At 43.1% G+C, this 18,925-nt stretch overlaps 1 protein-coding gene across 2 annotated transcripts in view; it reads left to right on the plus strand.

The window, feature by feature from the left end:
* DNApol-epsilon255 (DNA polymerase epsilon catalytic subunit 1) overlaps positions 1-18,925 on the plus strand; it is a 40,010-nt gene that overhangs the window by 13,962 nt on the left and 7,123 nt on the right. For both annotated transcript variants that reach the window (XR_016325401.1, XM_089738582.1), the window contains exons 17-32: positions 424-542; positions 1,154-1,355; positions 1,727-2,048; positions 2,525-2,756; positions 3,435-3,605; positions 4,368-4,538; positions 4,988-5,075; positions 7,701-7,819; positions 8,968-9,200; positions 9,932-10,057; positions 11,590-11,683; positions 13,220-13,401; positions 13,957-14,153; positions 15,657-15,807; positions 16,722-16,877; positions 17,294-17,499. Coding sequence is in view for 1 of the 2 variants with exons in the window: in XM_089738582.1 (XP_089594708.1) it covers positions 424-542; positions 1,154-1,355; positions 1,727-2,048; positions 2,525-2,756; positions 3,435-3,605; positions 4,368-4,538; positions 4,988-5,075; positions 7,701-7,819; positions 8,968-9,200; positions 9,932-10,057; positions 11,590-11,683; positions 13,220-13,401; positions 13,957-14,153; positions 15,657-15,807; positions 16,722-16,877; positions 17,294-17,499 (2,769 nt within the window). In the remaining variant the exon portion in view is untranslated. The remainder of the gene's footprint in view (positions 1-423; positions 543-1,153; positions 1,356-1,726; positions 2,049-2,524; positions 2,757-3,434; positions 3,606-4,367; positions 4,539-4,987; positions 5,076-7,700; positions 7,820-8,967; positions 9,201-9,931; positions 10,058-11,589; positions 11,684-13,219; positions 13,402-13,956; positions 14,154-15,656; positions 15,808-16,721; positions 16,878-17,293; positions 17,500-18,925) is intronic.

Below are 18,925 nucleotides of genomic sequence, written 5' to 3' on the forward strand. Positions count from 1 at the left end.
GGTCCTTACAACTATACGAGATAACAACACGATAACGAAAGCCAATCTAACTTATCACGTAAGGAAATAATTTTATTCACAATACACATTAAACAATTACACTACTTAACCTATTCTTAACGTGGAGGATGGAGGATTTTGTAATTGATCATTGGACTATCACTAAGATCCTCTGACCTGACTCTGACCTGAAATTCTTCTGTATATAATCTGAAGTGTATTCACGAGCGCTCACGTTCAATATGCTACGTCAGTTGCGGTTCTACCGGATTAATCTTTCCGCTAACTCTGGTGGTCAGACGAAATTTCAGTGTTGACCATGGTCACCTTTCTTACTAATATGTTAATAATTACTCGGTTATTAAAAGGAGTAATTTAAGGAAAGAAATGAATATATCGTTAAAAATTTGTGGTATTTTTCAGGTATCTGGTGCATATTACCCTCATCGTTTCCAGAAAACGTGACCATCCACACAAATCATCCTAAGAAAAAGAAGATTAATGTTTCCTTCCCTAATGCTGTACTCAATGCAATGGTTAAGGTCAGTGGAACACATACACTTCCCTACATCCAGCCAGAGGGAGAGGAGTCCAATGAGTATTGGTGGTAGTGGTGGTCAAAAATATATTAGTACTAGCTGACCCGGCAAACGTTGTTTTTGCCATATATAAGATTTCTAGGGAATTTCTAGTGTAGAAAAAAAAACTAACTTATTGTAAGTGTGTAAGGATGTGGTAAATGAGTAAAAGAGGCATGTAGAGCTGTGAACGTTCAGGGAATATAAAAATAACAAAACATGCTGAGGCATTGAATGATGTTTTGTAATTAACATGTTATCACTTAGGGGTATGAAAAATAGATAGTAACCGATTCTCAGACCTACTGAACATGCATATCAAATTTCATAAAAATCGGTCAAACCGTTTCAGAGGAGTATGGTAACTAACATTGTGACACGAGAATTTTATATATAAGATGTAGTATGATTTAGTAGTATGAGCTTAATAATGATTATTAAGCAAAATAAACCTGTGATTCTGTCATCTCGGTGCTGCAAGAATGTTCGTCTTATTCGCATTTTATTTTGAGTCAGAATACGAGTATGAGCTATTCAATCAATTTTCTGTTAAAAAAACTTTATTTTTTCATTAGGATCATTTTACAAACGACCAGTACTTCGAACTCGTGGATCCGGAACAGAAGAGATACGAGCAGCGCTCGGAAAACTCGATATTCTTTGAAGTGGACGGCCCTTACTTGGCCATGGTGTTGCCGGCTTCGAAAGAAGAAGGCAAAAGGTTGAAGAAGCGTTATGCCGTCTTCAATTTTGACGGGTCATTAGCGGAATTAAAAGGTGAGGGCTTTGGTTCGGTAGTTATAACGAAACATTCGTAAAAACCAATGTAGATTTATATATTAGTATAGCGAGCCTGAGTGCAGCCCTGCGCTGAGTACGGCCCTGCGCTGGAGCATCGCACTATATATGATATTCGACGGTACTCGCAAAATGTTTTCATTCGGTTGAGTTCGAGACAAACATACGCTGGGTGCTCCGCTATTAACATTTGTATTTGTCCGCTCTTTAATGAAATATAAAATTGTAATTGGTGGTATCATTTCACTGCAACAAAACCACAGTTGGTACCACATTAGTATCGACTCGCGAAATCCAAAGACGTTACTAAATCAGGGCGCACCATTAATGACATTTAATTAAAATTTCAGGTTTCGAAGTAAAACGTCGCGGCGAACTGCAACTCATCAAAATATTTCAGTCGTCCGTATTCGAGGCCTTCCTCAAAGGGAACGATCTGAAGTCGTGCTACGGCGCCGTGGCCCGGGTCGCGGACTACTGGCTGGACGTGCTGTACAGCCGGGGCTCCAACATGCCCGACGCCGAACTGTTCGAGCTGATATCGGAGAACCGTTCCATGTCCAAGAAGCTGGAGGATTACGGCGGACAGAAGTCTACGTCGATATCGACCGCTAAAAGACTGGCCGAGTTCCTCGGTGATCAGATGGTCAAGGACGCCGGCTTGGCTTGCAGGTGAGCGAACTTCATCCATATTCATTTATAAAAATATCCAACTGATATTATATTCATATTCATGGACTATTCGCATAATGTAATCATTCCCGATCCTGCGGACCGAATTGAAAGCAGTCGACGTCGCCCAAAACACGTCATTTCGGATCCTCCCGATCCACTAACGGTGCTTTTAGGTACCTCAAGCACTGGTGATCGTTCGACGGTTCGACGGTTCAAGGGTTCGCGACGAGTAAATTAACCCATAGACATAGCCCACTGAGTTTCTCGCCGGATCTTTTCAGTGGGTCGGTTGTAGATTCTGCGAAACACTGCTCTTGCTAGGGTTAGTCATTACTACAGACCTGACGGCATGACGTCATGACGTCAGGCTTGAGCCCCGTGAACTCGCCTACTAGTTCGATGAATCTAGAATAAACCCTCGATGCTACTAGAATGGGTAGGAAAAATAATGAAAAATAATTGTTGTGTCACAGATTCATAATATCGAAGAAGCCCGAGGGTGCTCCGGTGACGGAACGAGCGATCCCGCTCGCCATCTTCCAGTCGCCGGCCGCCGTGAAGCGGCACCACCTGCGGCGCTGGCTCAAGGACTCCAGCGTCTCCGAGCACATCGACATCCGCGACGTGCTGGACTGGGCCTACTACATCGAGAGGCTCAGCGGGGCCATACAGAAGATCATCACCATACCGGCCGCCATGCAAGGCGTGAGTTCCGCACTCAACATCCTAATAATCTTTTACAGGTCGTAGGACCTCTTGTGAGTCCGCACGGGTAGGTACCATCGCCCTGCCTATTTCTATCGTGAAGCAGTGATGCGTTTCGGTTTGGCAGCCGGGCAAGGGTGGGGCAGCCGCTGTAACTATACTTGAGACCTTAGAACTTATATGTCAAGGTGGGTGGCGCATTTACGTCGTAGATGTCTATGAGCTCCAGTGACCACTTAACACCAGATAGGCTGTGAGCTCGTCCACCCATATAAGCAACAAAAAAAATGAATTGCTGTTCGTTGTCTCGCTAAGACTCGAGAACGGCTGGACCGATTTGGCTAATTTTCGGTTTGAATTATTTGTGGAAGTCCAGAGAAGGTTTAAAAGGTATATAAATATGAAAATGCTCAGAATTAAATAAAAATAACAATTTAGTTTTTCCTTTGATGTGTCCCCCGTCGGACCGATTCCTTTTGTTTGTTTTAAGTTTATTTTATACAAAAGTTTAGGTCTTTTATTTATCGATTGAGGCACTACGAAGTCTGCCGGGTCAGCTAGTAAGCAATACAATAATTATTGTCAAATGTATGAAGTTTTGTCGAAAAGATCTTATAATTAAGCAGCAGAGAGGGTAGTTGAGACTCGTTGTCAAACTCTCTTGTTGTTGTTCTCCAGTTGGACAATCCGGTGCCCCGGGTGCAGTACCCGGATTGGCTGCACAAGAAGATGCTCGCCAAAACGGATAAGTACAAAACGAGGAAGATCACGGACATGTTCAGCGCGCAGCCCAGGGAACTACGCGCCGTGGAGGAAGACGCGGAGGAAGCCGCTGGTGCTGATACCTCGGTGAGGAGCTATACACATAGAGGCCATTATCTGACATTCGCTAACGAGCTTAGCACATAGTGAATGGCAGTAATGGAAAACATAGAAATTTTTTTTATGTTCTGTAATCTAAGAATGTAGAAAATTAACCTAAGTTGTGATTTATTAATTATTTAAGAAATTAATAAAGTATTATAAAATCTATTAGTTACGTGGCTCGATCTACCTATCAAAGCGCACGGCGTTGCAAATATCATCGTTTTTTTTTTAATACTGTTATTTTAGAAAAAAATTAAAACAATTAAAAAGCTATTTCAATGAGGAATTACCAGGTAAGGTACAAGATAACGAAACAGGTTAAGGCAAATACGCGTACTTATTGTGGACTAGCGACCCGCCCTCGCTTCGCTTCGGAAACATTAAAATACACATGAAACCAAAAAAATACAATTTTTTTTTTTTTTAAAAGTAGCCTATGTTCATCAGGGACAATGTCGGCTTCTAATGAAAAAAGAATTTTTCAAATCGGTCCAGTAGTTTCGGAGCCTATTCGAAACAAACAAACAAACAAATCTTTCCTCTTTATAATATTAGTATAGATTGCTAAAATCGAAATCAAAGATAACGACAATAAAAAAATAGTTCACAGGATATCGGTCGGTTCGGTACTAACTCGTGGGCAATGATGTTAAGTCATCAAATAGGCCGCATCCTTACTTCGAATTTACAATTAAACATTATTTAACTAAATTAAAAAGTAAATAAAATTTTAATTTTCAAAAGAACACAGAAATGGACATGGAAGACATTGGCAAAGACAAGACAGGGAGGGCCACAATAATTCGTCCGGTAGTGCACACTATGAAGAGGAAACGGACTGAATCTCCGCCTCAAGACGCCGCCGCCACGTGGAGAGAGGCGCTGGGACCTCCGCCGTCTTTCGGAAATACTAAGGTATAGACGAGAAGATTTTTTTTAAAATTATTAACCATAATAGCCTTTCCAATCTCATCGGGTCATCACTTAGCGATAGTAATAGGTAGAAAGGACAGTGAAGCAGGGTTGAAATAAGGAGCACCATCTTGTTTTGGGGACAAGTTGAAAAGTATCCATCTGTAACCTGAAAGTTATTGTGAAGACTCGCCGAAATAGCGTAAATGTAGGAAATGGGAATGATATGAATATAGCAATTTTAAACGGAGTGAAATGTGGTACGTTGTTTATGGCGCTATTTTTTTAAATCTTTCTACCTGCTACTGTGGCGCCACCTTCTTTGGTTCTCTTTCAGCTGACACTTTTTAATACACCGAGATGATCCTCCTGACTTCCACCCTCCATAATTCTATGTGAGTACTTCAGAAGCGACGGGACTTACGGGGGCAATGCTTAAATTTATATTACAGGAAGAACGAAGAAATTGGATTTTGTTTCAAAAAAGAAAATGGCTGTGGCAAATGGAGCAGCGTGGTTTAAGAAATCGAAACAAACGAGGTATAGAAACTATAATATAATTTAAAAAAAACTTGATTTTTTTTTTTTTGTTAAGACAGTAGAATGAGCTCACGGCCCTGGTGTTAAGTGGTTACTGGATCCCATAGACATCTATAACGTAAATGCGCCACCGATCTTGAGATGTAAATTCTAGGGTCTCAGTATAGTTACAACGGCTGCGCCACCCTTCAAACCGAAACGCATTACTGCTTCACGGCAGAAATAGGCAGGGTGGTGGTACCTACCCGCGCGAACATCATTACCGATCACATCTCTTCCGCGATCATTAGATCTTCCAAAGAAGTCGATGTGGAAGACAGCTTCCACCGCATCAGACTGTCCCCCGATCTTAGGAATCTCTTAAGAGTTAGGAACGCGGCAATCCGGGCCTACGATCGTCTTCCCACGCATTCAAACCGGATTCGGATGCGTCGTCTACAACGCGAAGTCAACTCCCGCCTAAGCGACGCGCGTAACGATAATTGGCATAGTTATTTAGAACAACTCGCGCCCTCTCACCAAGCATACTGGCGACTAGCTAGGACTCTCAAATCCGAAACTACCGCTACTATGCCTCCCCTCGTACGCCCTTCAGGCCAACCACCGGCATTCGATGACGATGACAAGGCTGAGCTACTGGCCGATGCACTGCAAGAGCAGTGCACCACCAGCACTCAACACGCGGACCCCGAACACACCGAGTTAGTCGACAGGGAGGTCGAGCGTAGAGCTTCCCTGCCGCCCTCGGACGCGTTACCCCCCATTACCACTGACGAAGTTAGAGACGCGATCCACAACCTCCAACCTAGGAAGGCACCCGGCTCCGACGGCATCCGCAACCGCGCGCTAAAACTCTTGCCAGTCCAACTGATAGCAATGTTGGCTACAATTTTAAATGCCGCTATGACGCACTGCATCTTTCCCGCGGTGTGGAAAGAAGCGGACGTTATCGGTATACATAAGCCGGGCAAACCGACAAACGAAACTTCTAGTTACCGTCCGATTAGTCTCCTCCCGACGATAGAAAAAATTTACGAACGGCTCCTTAGGAAACGCCTCTGGGATTTTGTTACCGCGAACAAAATTCTCATTGACGAACAGTTCGGATTCCGCTCTAAACACTCGTGCGTACAACAAGTGCACCGCCTCACGGAGCACATCCTGATAGGACTAAATAGGCGTAAACAAATCCCGACCGGCGCCCTCTTCTTCGACATCGCGAAGGCGTTCGACAAAGTCTGGCACAACGGTTTAATTTACAAACTGTACAACATGGGAGTGCCAGACAGACTCGTGCTCATCATACGAGACTTCTTGTCGAACCGTTCGTTTCGATATCGAGTAGAGGGAACTCGTTCTCGTCCCCGTCAACTGACTGCCGGAGTCCCGCAAGGCTCCGCGCTCTCCCCGTTATTATTTAGTTTGTATATCAATGATATACCCCGGTCTCCGGAGACCCATCTAGTGCTCTTCGCCGATGACACGGCTATCTACTACTCGTGTAGGAAGATGTCGCTGCTTCATCGGCGACTCCAGATCGCAGTAGCCACCATGGGACAGTGGTTCCGGAAGTGGCGAATTGACATCAACCCCACGAAAAGCGCAGCGGTGCTCTTCAAAAGGGGTCGCCCTCCGAACATCACTTCGAGCATCCCACTCCGTAATAGGCGCGCAAACACCTCCGCCGTTAGTCCCATCACTCTCTTTGGCCAGCCCATACCGTGGGTCTCGAAGGTCAAATACCTAGGCGTCACCCTCGACAGAGGGATGACATTCCGTCCCCATATAAAAACGGTACGCGACCGCGCCGCGTTTATTCTAGGACGACTCTATCCAATGCTTTGTAGTCGAAGCAAACTGTCCCTTCGCAATAAGGTAACTCTCTACAAAACTTGTATACGCCCCGTCATGACGTATTCAAGCGTAGTGTTCGCTCACGCAGCCCGCACCCACTTGAAATCCCTTCAGGTTATTCAATCACGATTCTGCAGGATAGCCGTCGGAGCGCCTTGGTTCCTTAGGAACGTGGATCTCCACGATGACCTGGAGCTCGACTCATTTAGTAAGTATCTACAGTCGGCATCGCTGCGCCATTTTGAGAAGGCGGCACGACATGAGAACCCTCTCATCGTAGCCGCTGGAAATTACATACCCGACCCAGTAGACCGAATGGTAAACCGTCGACGTCGCCCAAAGCACGTCATTACGGATCCTCCTGATCCATTAACGGTGCTTTTAGGCACCACAAGCACCGGTCACCGTCCTCGTCGAACCCGTCGCTTGCGACGAAGGGCTCGACGAGCGAACTAACCCATAGACACAGCCCACTGAGTTTCTCGCCGGATCTTCTCAGTGGGTCGCGTTTCCGATCCGGTGGTAGATTCTGCGAAGCACTGCTCTTGCTAGGGTCAGTGTTAGCAACACTCCGGTTGAGCCCCGCGAGCTCACCTACAAACGTTAGGGCGAAGCTGAAATAGCCTCTCAAGGCTATCAGCATAGGTAGGAAAAAAAAAAAAAAACCTACCCGCGCGGACTCACAAGAGGTCCTACTACCAGGTAAGGTTCTTTATAGTCATTTTAGTTATTAACTTTTTGTGATATTTGTTGAATGTTGTGGATGGACAGGTAAAATGGACAATGACATAATGCCGCCGCCGAGGAGCTCCGGGCCGGCCGCCACGTTAGGTAGTTTCATCAGGAGAGCACAGCGCACTTTGTTGAATACACCATGGCAAATTATACAGGTTGTAAAAATTAACTTACGCACAAATATAAATACTTTAAAATTTCTGCATCTGGTGAAGCCGCAATGTGAGGCACACAAAATCTAGGGTCATTGACCGCCGTTATGAGGTCGCTGACCTCCTCGCCGCCGTTTTTGTTTTAAACACCTCAGGCTATTTACCTATAATCTATGATTTATATCTTACTATTTGCTCAAATGCTTACTGGTTGGTAGGGCGTCATGCAAACTCCGCGCGCGAGCTCCGAGTATTCGGGGGCTGAGGAAGCGGGCGGGCGTGCACCGCGCCCGCCCCTCGCTTCATACCCCGCACTCTCCCAGTACTAGTGTCGACCTTAACGTGAGAGTACGCTTACCGACTCGTTGTTTTTAATTTTGCGATAGCAGTGTTAATTACGTGTGATTTTTAATATAAATAGTCTTACACTTATAAGTCTTTTTGTTTGCACAAATAGCTATTTAATTTGATGAAAAAGGAATGGCGAGCACTAGCATAATAAACATGTCTTTGCATTAGAGGAAAATTACTGGCAAAAGGATGGCTTAATGGAGGACGTTGTCGAATCATTTATTATTGAAGTATGTGAGGAGAGTGACATCAAGAGGAGAGTACATCAAATTCTTCAACTACTGATTAATCTGATTGCGAGAGTAATTAATAAGATATCACGTTCATTTTGTTCAATAAAAATCAGTTTATTAAATGAAATTCATACGTGATCAATTGTTTTTTTTTTTTTTCAAGTATATAATACCCTCATAAAACTATTTTATAATTTACACTCGCACGGAGGCTTAAGATGTGTTAGTATCGATAGCGCAATATCGACTAATTACAACACTAGCTCATTACGTCAACATTCCTTAAAAATCCTCGGAGCTCGCGCGCGGACAGTAGGTACCACCACCATCCCCACTTCTGCTGTGAAGCAGTAATGTGTTTCAGTTTGAAGAGTGGGGCAGCCGTTGTATTGTAAAACTGAGACTTAGAACGCGTCTCTCAAGGTGATTGGCGGCTTTAATGTTGTCGATGCTCAGGTAATCACTTAACATCAGGTGGGCCAGAGATCCTCTATTCATCAAAGCAATAAAAAAATGGTGTGGCCACCGCGTGCTCCTGAAAACGTATGTACTTATTTTTTTGAACAGGTAGCGGAAACAGCAGAGCCGGGGCTGTTCAAGGTGTGGGCGCTGGTCGGCGCCGAGCTGCACCAGGTGAAGCTGTCGGTGCCGCGCGTGTTCTACGTGAACCAGCGCGTGTGCCGCGGCGCCGACAGCGGCCGCTACTGGCGCCGCTGCAGCCGCCTGCTGCCCCGCGCGCACCCCGTGCTGCACCTCTACCAGTACTCCGTGCCCGAACAGCTCTACAGGGAACATCAGGAGTTAGCGACTTTCTACTTTAATTGCTAGACTGATGAACGAGATCATAGTTCACTTGGACCATAGACATCTGCAACCGTAAATGCGCCACCCACCTTGAGATATAAATTCTAAGATCTCAGTATAGTTACAACCGCTGCCCCACACTTCAGACCGAAACGCATTACTGCGTCACGGCAGAAATAGGCAGGTTGGTGGTACCTACCCGCGCGGACTCACAAGAGGTCCAACCAGGCAAAGGTCCAATTAGGCAAATTATAATTTTGCGGGTTTGATTTTTATTACACGATGTTATTCCTTCACCGTGGAAATCAATTTCTCCTAATCCCTCTGTATGTCAGGTCTAAGTCTCATAAAATCATGACACGTGACTGCTTCCGAAATAAGCAAAGTAAAGAGTCGTCGTGGCCTAAAGGATAAGACTGCCCGTGTACAATCATGATTAGCGATGCGACTGTGCCGGTGTTCAAATCCCCCAGGCAGGCATAATTTTTTTTAGTGAAATCTACAAATTACACTTAACTCATGTTCACGAATGAATTCCACGATGAAAGTATAATAACATCGTGTAGTAAAAATTAAATCCGCAAAAAGTTTAGTATAATTAGGAACTATACAATTAAGATACCTGTATAGACCATAAAACCAGGTGGACCGTAAGCTCGTTCAACGGACTTATAATAAAGCCTACAAAATTAATAAATATGTACTAAAAAGTATAAAATAATTTCAGAGAGCTCATGGGTGAATTATCGGCTCCTGAAATAGAAGGTATTTACGAGACACAGATGAGCTTAGAGTTCAGGATCCTGGTACAACTCGGGTGCATCTGCGCCGTGGAGCCGCAGGAGGCGAGACGGTAACCACATTTCGTATATCACAATAGTTTAATAAAATACTAGCGACCCGCCCTCGCTTCGCTTCGGAAACTGTAATTTATTGTTGATTTCTCCACTATTTAATGGATGTTATTATACATATAAACCTTCCTCTTCAATCACCCTATCTATTAAAAAAAACCGCATCAAAATTTGTTGCGTAGTTTTAAAGATTTAAGCATACATAGGGATATAGGGACAAAGTACGCGACTTTGTTTTATATGAGTCGTCTATTATCAAAGGTGGCAATCTGTGCATTTGGACAAAAAAATGTTATTGATATGTCAATACAGATTGATTTGAATATAATCGTCTCCTTCAAAGAATACGGTTCAAAACCTGCATTAAATAAAGGTTAATACTTAACCTGTTATTTATCTAAGATGTCGTTCAGAAGAGTTTTGTGACTGCCAATGGAATACAAAGTCAATAATTCGTTTTTCTGATTTACCAATAATTGTCCAAAAGTCAGATTGCCGGCTTTGATAATAGTCGACTCATATATACTATGTAATGATTATATTGTAATAATTAACGCGGGGTGAAAGGCTATTCGGTTTAAGCGAAATTTCTCTTAATACGCTATATTTATCTTTGTAATTCAAGGTTTGTTTTATTTGGTATTTTAGCATCAACAATTCGATGTTTTTAATTGAACTTCAATTATTATTATTACCACATTCAAATAGCTGAAGAAGTTTTTTGTCATATTTTTTTAAAATTTTTCTAAATTTTAAACTTTAAATGGCTCTCCTGTAAAGTCTCAAGTATGTCGCTTAAGCTAAATAACCTTTCACCCCTCGATATATAAAAATTAAGGGATACCCTAAGTTTTGAGTTGAAACTTTTTATATTTATTGAGTCTGTGCTTATACATAGAGCGAGTAGATTATGTAGGGCGATAATGATTAAAGACACGATAGTTTGCAACCTGCTTATTTTGCGACAACTCGACCTTAAATATTAAGTGCTTTATCTATGGACTCGACACAGATTAAACTAAACCCGTAACATAGTTATTGATGCTTTAGACTTTCTGGTTTTTGGGATAGTACCATCAAAGTACGACAGATCGCGCACGAGTAGTTTTGTGAAATTTCTGCATTTACACTGACTCGGCGGTGCAGTAGTAAGCGCGCTTGACTGTCGCGCCCAGGGTCGTGGGTTCGATTCCCACATTGAGCAAACATTCGTGTGATGAACGTGTTTGTTTGCTCTTTGTCTGGCTGTTTATTATCTATATATTTGAATGTATTTAAGTCTCTGGCATATGTTGATAAGTCCTGACCGAGTTCAATAGACTCCTTAATGTGCCGTTATCATTTTCGAAGGCTCTGTTATGTGTGACATCTAATGCCTAATGTCTAATGCCTCCATACTAGAAGGTAGCCTGTCGGCAGCATAGAGCGCCTGTGTGGCGGTAGTGACATCTATGTCACAATACACCCTACCTCGGGTATTCCCCTTCCACCAGACACAACCATTCTGACATATTATAAATTTAATTTCCAGAATGATACAGTTCGGTTCAAACAATATGGATTCGTTTACGTTGAATCAACTACAGTTCAAGAGTGTCGCACATCAACCTTACTTACCGAAGCAGGTAAATAGTTTCTACCAATATTTAATAAAAAAAAGTGTGTGTGTCCGCTCCGACGCACGACTGGAGTTTACTGGATATAAAAAATTAAACGAAACAATACGAGAAATAGTTCTATATTACGACAACACGATACACTACAGATTATTAACAAATTAACGAGACACAAAACAAACGACTAACAAATATATGAAAATACAATAATGAGAGAAACGCGCGATCAGTACGAGGCTTTGTGGCGGACTGCCGGCGCATGTACTAGCATGTCACACGAAATGCGCATAACGCATTTCGTGTGACATGCTAGTACGATTTTGGTCCCCATAATTTTCATACCCCGGGCCTATATATGTAAATCGATTCTAAAGGAGTAAACTCCAATTATACTCTGTGGTTAGTACTGTACAATAGCTCAGTTTTATTAAATTCTAAAGATTTTAAGAAATACGGACTTACCTTCAACTGCTAATAATTTCACGACTGACTTTTCCAAACGTTGCAAACACTGCGGCAACGCGTAGCGTTAGTGTCGCGCGGGTACCGAGCAAGTTAGCGGGAGATTTCAAAATGTAAGCCCCCAAATCGAACAAATAGGATGACTTCAAAATATTTCCAAACAGTGGTAAAACTTTTATGGAAGCTGGTCCAAGTTTGACGAAAATGCAGATAAGCGCGATAAGCTGAAATGAGTCGACTATTATCAAAGGCGGCAATCTGACTTTTGGACAATGATTGGTAAATCAGAAAAACGAATTATTGACTTTGTATTCCATTGGCAGTCACAAAACTCTTCGGAACGACATCTTAGATAAATAACAGGTTAACTATTAACCTTTATTTAATGCAGGTTTTGAACCGTATTCTTTGAAGGAGACGATTATATTCAAATAAATCTGTATTGACATATCAATAAAAAAATTTTGTCCAAATGTACAGATTGCCGCCTTTGATAATAGACGACTCAAATATGAGGTTGAAATTTCGATTTATTGTATTGAATGTATGCAACCTAATCGATAAACTAACAGATGAGGTAACCTCTCTAGTGCAATAAAAAAGTGTCAATATCTATATTATTATTATTAATATTATAAAGAGGAAAGATTTGTTCATTGTTTGTATTGAATAGACTCCGAAACTACTGAACCGATTTGAAAAATTCTTTCACAGCTTGGAAGCTACACTATTCCCGAGTGACATAGGCTATAATATTTTTATATAAAAAAATTAGGGTTCCTTACTAAAACTAATAATGTAACCCAAGGTGTAAAAAAATTACCTAAAGTATTCTTTAGATCGCGTGCCCTGCGAAAACTATTGATAGAATAAAATAATGTACTACGACTTTGTAGAACACATTATTATTTACAAAAAGTGTCGCGACAGCATATGTCTAACTACTATAGTTATGCCACAATAAGTGTTATTTTATTTAAAAAAAAAAACAACGTCAAATTTCGTTAAAAGTTTAGTTAAAGACCCGAGCGGAGCCGGAACGGGCCGCTAGTCTTTAATATAATATTATATACTTTGTTCTAGGATGGACAGTTTCCGATTAAACACATATTCCTGTACCAGCATTCGTCTGCGAATTCTAGTCGCAGTATGTGGGCATTGATACTGGGTCCTCTGAAAAAAGGATATATTTTCGTACAGGACACGGTCAAGACCAATCAAGTACCTAACATGAGCACCCTTTACGCAGCCGAAAGGACAGCTAAGTGAGCCCTATAAACAACATTTAGTCAAAAGGATGCATGTAGTATTTTATGACGTCACTGCTATTGAAGAGCAGGTGTGCGAAAGAGATAGCGAAATGTTCCCACTATGCATGGACTAGTTCTTATAGCTGCCATTGAAAGTTACTAATAGACTGTATGATAAACATATAAATTATTTATTATATTTCCCGAGTCTGAACGGGTCAAATTCATCATCCTGCGTAGCAATCATACAATGCAGTCTAGATACTCTTACTGGTGGTAGGACCTCTTGCGAGTCCGCGCGGGTAGGCACCACCGCCCTGCCTATTTCTGTCGTGAAGCAGTAATGCGTTTCGGTTTGAAGGGCGGGGCAGCCGTTGTAACTATACTTGAGACCTTAGACCTTATATCTCAAGGTGGGTGGCGCATTTACGTTGTAGATGTCTATGGGCTCCAGTGACCACTTAACATCAGGTGGGTTGTCGTCCACCCATCTAAGCAATAAAAAAATTAAATTTAACTGTTATTCCAGTGCACCTTCAATCTTATATCTTATTCTGATAAATTCCCCAGAATAAATCAAGGAACAGACGAGAGCACGCTGCCGGGCCCCGAGCTGTCGTGGGAGGTGGTGGTGGAGAGCTCGACGCGCGCGCTGTGCCGCGGGCTGCAGGCGGCGCTGGGCCGCGGCCGCACGGAGCGCGCGGGGCCGGCGCTGCTGGCCGTGCAGGCCGCGCTCTCGCTGCCCGCCCTCACCGCGCTCATGCCCGGTACGAGCTACCCACTATACTTTAGCGTAACCATCGGTTGCACCCCGGTCACCGCCCTCCCACAGACACAGCCCACTGAGTTTCTCACCGGATCTTCTCAGTGGGTCGCCTTTCCGATCCGGTGGTAGATTCTGCGAAGCACTGCTGTTGCTGGGGTTCGTGTTTGTAACAACGTCAAGTTTGAGCCCCTTGAGCTCAACTACTCACCCGGTTATGCTGAAATGATCTCTCAAGACCATCAGCTTTCCGGCTGATGACAAAAAAAATGTGTATGTATAATGGAACACCTTATTTTTATTTGGTTTATTGAGAAAGAATCAAGACCCATGTAAGTGGTTACCAAATCCTCCTGGATATCACGACGTGAATGTCGTCACTTTCCTTGAGCCCCTTACAGACATCGCGAGGCATGCGGCATACCTGAGGCATACAACGGTGCTGGCGTCCCAAAAGATATATTATGCTCTGTTGAATGCTCACGTCCACACAGCCCGAGGCATGCTCGACGAACCGTTCGCGTCGCACGCCTCGCGACGTCTGTATGCGACTTTGAGACATTACTGAAAGTATAATTAATATATTGTAATATTGTTTAGATAGAATTAGAAATTTAGGTCATATTAATTGAAAAGTTATTTGTATTGTGGAGTAAATAAATGTAATTATTATACGCGATCCACTGAGAGAAGATCTGGTGAGAAACTCAGTGGGCTGGGTCTCTGGGTTAATTTACTCGCCGAGCCCTTCGTCGCACGCGACAGGTTCGACGAGAACGATGACCGGTGCTTGGTGTACCTAAAAGCACCATTAGTGGATTGGGAGGATCCGAAATGACGTGTACACACCCTAAGGCTGCCTGTCCACGGGGGCGGAGCGAGGCAGTGGAGCGGAGAAACGGAGTAATATTAACCAATAAGATTGCACAAAATACCCGCTCCTCTTTAGTAGACAGGGAGTTGCGAACTACATAGTTTAAAAATTCATACAAAACCGGTAAGCGGAGCGGGATAGCGGAGCGAGGCAGCGGAGCGGGGAACAGAGTGCGGGCGCGTAGTCTGAACTTACTCGTCGCTTAGGTACAAAACCCCGCATTACTTTCTCGCTTCGCTCCGTAGCCTCGTTCCGCTCCGGTGGACAGACACAGTACACAATTCCGCTCCGCCTTACTCCGTTGCTCCGTTCCGGCGGACAAGCGATCTTATTTCGAACTACTTTCCGCTTCTAATCTCTTTCTTACTTTACTGGTGATTAGATGTAACACAGATTAGACGGGTAGGTACCGCGACCTTACCAGCCTGCTCGCCAATACCCCTCAGCTCCGGTCCGACAGTCTGCTCACATTTTACAACGCTATTAACTTCTACCTCATATCTTAAAGCAGCTGCATCTGGTCTCATCGGATTATTAACCTTTTAATTTAAAGAAAAAAACGATATTCGAAACAAGCATAATCAAATGAACCACATAGATGATGAATGTTTAACAGTCTCATGGTTCCGACAGGTCTGGTTGACTACCCGATAGTGCCGCTGCACGTCCGCGACGTGGAGACCCTGTACAACACGTTGGAGTGGCAGAGGATAGGCGCGAGGGCCATCGTCAGGCACTACCTCAACTTGGAGTCGGTGCTGGCGCTCACCATCGAGCAGTGCAGGTGGGTGCGCAATGCAAACAGCTGCAGGCAGACTACCGTCTCCCTGTGTAAATTAAATGGAAATCTCGCTCCAGAAGAACTCAAAAGCTCAAAATCTATGAACAATTTTGTGACATTGCAAAAACTTCGACAAAATCATTTGTCCTATTAAAATTACGTATGGTATTAATAATTTTCTCCGCTGCTTGTCCGAGTTTTAATGTTTTCTTCTTGTTCTTGGCCAATATTATGTACGTTCAGCGAGTCCCCTTATCATGCTCCAATACTTCCTCCCCTCCTTAGCGCTCAACCCTCCTGAGGCTGTATGTTCGTATACCCATTGCAACGTGTCTTACATTTTCTCTTTTTTTTTTGGTCTTTTTGTTGATTCATCCATTTTTGTTTCTAGGATTTACATTTTGTTATTATAAACATTTAGATATTTAAATAATAAGTTAAAAATGTATTATATATTCGAACTTTCTTAATCTTTTATTCTGTATTTTCATAATAATATCAAGCATGACGAGTTTTAGTATCATCAATTAAAGAAATGACTATAGTGATTTGTTTTCTTAAAATTGTCCTTAGCGAAATAAAAGAGAAAATAATGGGTAATCTATACTTCTATACTAATATATAAATCTATAGTGGTTTTTACGGATGTTCCGTTATAACTACTGAACCGTGCATCCGATTGACTTGAAACTTGGTATCCGTGTAGAAAATACATGTACTTAATGGATAGGCTAATATTTATATGAGTGTTTAATAATGACAATAAATAATAATGTTAATTTTAAATGCCCAGCGAAGCGGGCGAGTACGGCTAGTTTATACATAATAACGTAATGAATTTAAGACTTAAAGTGTCAGCGATTAGGGTCGATTTTAGATTAACAAGCGAACATTAAGATATTAATGTATTTGGTCAGATATTTCCACGTGCCGCTGGGCAACATGCCGGCGGATCCGACGCTGTTCGGCGCGGACTTGTTCTACGCCCGCCACCTCGTCAAGCACAACTTCGTGCTCTGGTGCTCCAACCTCGAACGTCCGGACCTCGGAGGGAGAGAGATCGACGATAACAGGTGATCGTCGCTTTATTAACCTTTACGGCTGTAGAACTTGACATTCATATCAAGTTTACTGGTGGTAGGACCTCTGTGAGTCCGCGCGGGTAGGTACCACCACCCTGCCTATTTCTGCCGTGAAGCAGTAATGTGGTTCGGTTTGAAGGGCGGGGCAGCCGGTTTAACTATTCTGAGACCTTAAAACTTATATCTCAAGGTGGGTGACGTATTTACGTTGTAGATGTCTATAGGCTCCAGTAACCACCAAGTGGGCTGTGAGCTGGTCCACCCATCTAAGCAATAAAAAAAAGAAAGATAAGTGAATTTATACTAGTATTACTAAAATCCTGCCTATACACGCCTTTCAAAGTCATTATACAAAGCCACTCTAAATGTGTTTACTGGTAGTGTATGACCCTCTACGTTGCGCGCAGACTGGCGAGCGAGGCGGAGGAGGGCGGGGCGTGGAGTGGCGGCGCGGGCGGCGCGCACGGCGGCGTGTGCGTGGAGCTGGGGCTGGACGCGCTCAGCGTGTGCGCGCTGCTGCAGGCGCACCTCGTGCTGCAGGCGGAGGGCACCAGCGCAGCCACCGCCTTCGGGCACGCGCCCACCAGTCTACAGCATCTGCTCGACAACACCGGTACCCTCTAATCTCCCTGGCGACAACCATGTTGACGCACTGGCAACACTTCATCACGCCAGTCATAGAGAAAGGGACTTTTTGGCGGGAACGCGAGGAGTGAAATCCTGTTATTTATTTTATTTTGTCTATTTAGTGTTGCTTCAGGTTTAAATGTGTAATAACGGACGTGGGAAAATGAAACAAAGCCGTTGGACGTAACTTCTTGGGATCCCCCAAAATGTCCACTGAAAAAATCTCAGTAAATGACCACCGTTTTGTTGAGATTATATTTCATCTCATTTCATTTCATCCCAGTTGATTAATGTCTCAAATTAATCATCTTCATTTCATTTCGTTTCACTCCATATTATCATTTTTCATAAAAATAAGAATATAAATTAAAATAAGACATAACTTAAAGGCCTTAGTTACCAGGTCATTAAATCCCTTTAAAAAAAAGTCAAAGAGAATAATTTATTGGACAAACCACTTATTACCGCTTAGACGACAAGCACTTACTGACAAACTAGGAAATTGCTTCGAATAACCTCCGAGGAACATTGTAGAAATAAATTAATTTCATAATTTTTAATTTCGAAGAGGTAAGAGTCTTGAAAGACGAATTATGATGTGGATCGAACTAGGTAAAAAGTTTTTTTTTTTTTTTTTTTTTTATGATTGAAAGTTTACTGGTGGCCCGAAGGCCTTTCCAGTTTCACCAGGACACGTGGGCGAGCAAAGGCTCAGCCAGGAGAGGTGGGATTTGCTAACAGCTACCCGAGCGCCTCCGAAGGAGACCTAACAGCTCAAGAGTAGCTGCTTCGCGAATGAATCTACTACCGGATCGGAATCGCGACCCGCTGAGAAGATCCGGCGAGAAACTCAGCGAGCTGGTGCATGGGTTAGGTTGCACGTCGACCTCTTTGTCGAGTTCGACGAGTACGGTTACCGGGGTCCCTAAGCCTGCCCCTAGTATTAGAGCTGAAGGCATCTAATGCAAAGGTTAAAAAGTAAAATGGCTAGTCTTGTAGTAGTAAGGTCGAGACGATCGCATCTCCACTGGGAGCTTCGGGCACTAGTAGTACAATAACCTCATAGTTTCTCTAACACCGTGTAAAATTATAAACCGTAATAATAAATAGCCACCGACCGTGACACATAGTATTATATAGAAAACGCTTAACATCTGTGTTCTTAGTGCGAGTTTTTTAACATATCGATCGCGTTAAAGTTAACTCAAATTTATATGGAGTTGGAACAGCGTCCCTAGCGACAACTCCACTTTGCAACTCCATACGAATTAAAGTTAACTTTTACGCGAACTATAAGTTAAAAAACTCGCACTAAGCGTACTGGTTGGTCACGAGGTCTTTCACTCACTTACACAATTAAAAATCCGAGGGCTAATATTGCTTCGTTAGAGCGACCTTCCTAATGTTCGGAA

This window comes from Bombyx mandarina, chromosome 25, assembly GCF_030267445.1.
Source record: "Bombyx mandarina strain Sakado chromosome 25, ASM3026744v2".
Taxonomy (NCBI): Eukaryota; Metazoa; Arthropoda; class Insecta; order Lepidoptera; family Bombycidae; genus Bombyx; species Bombyx mandarina.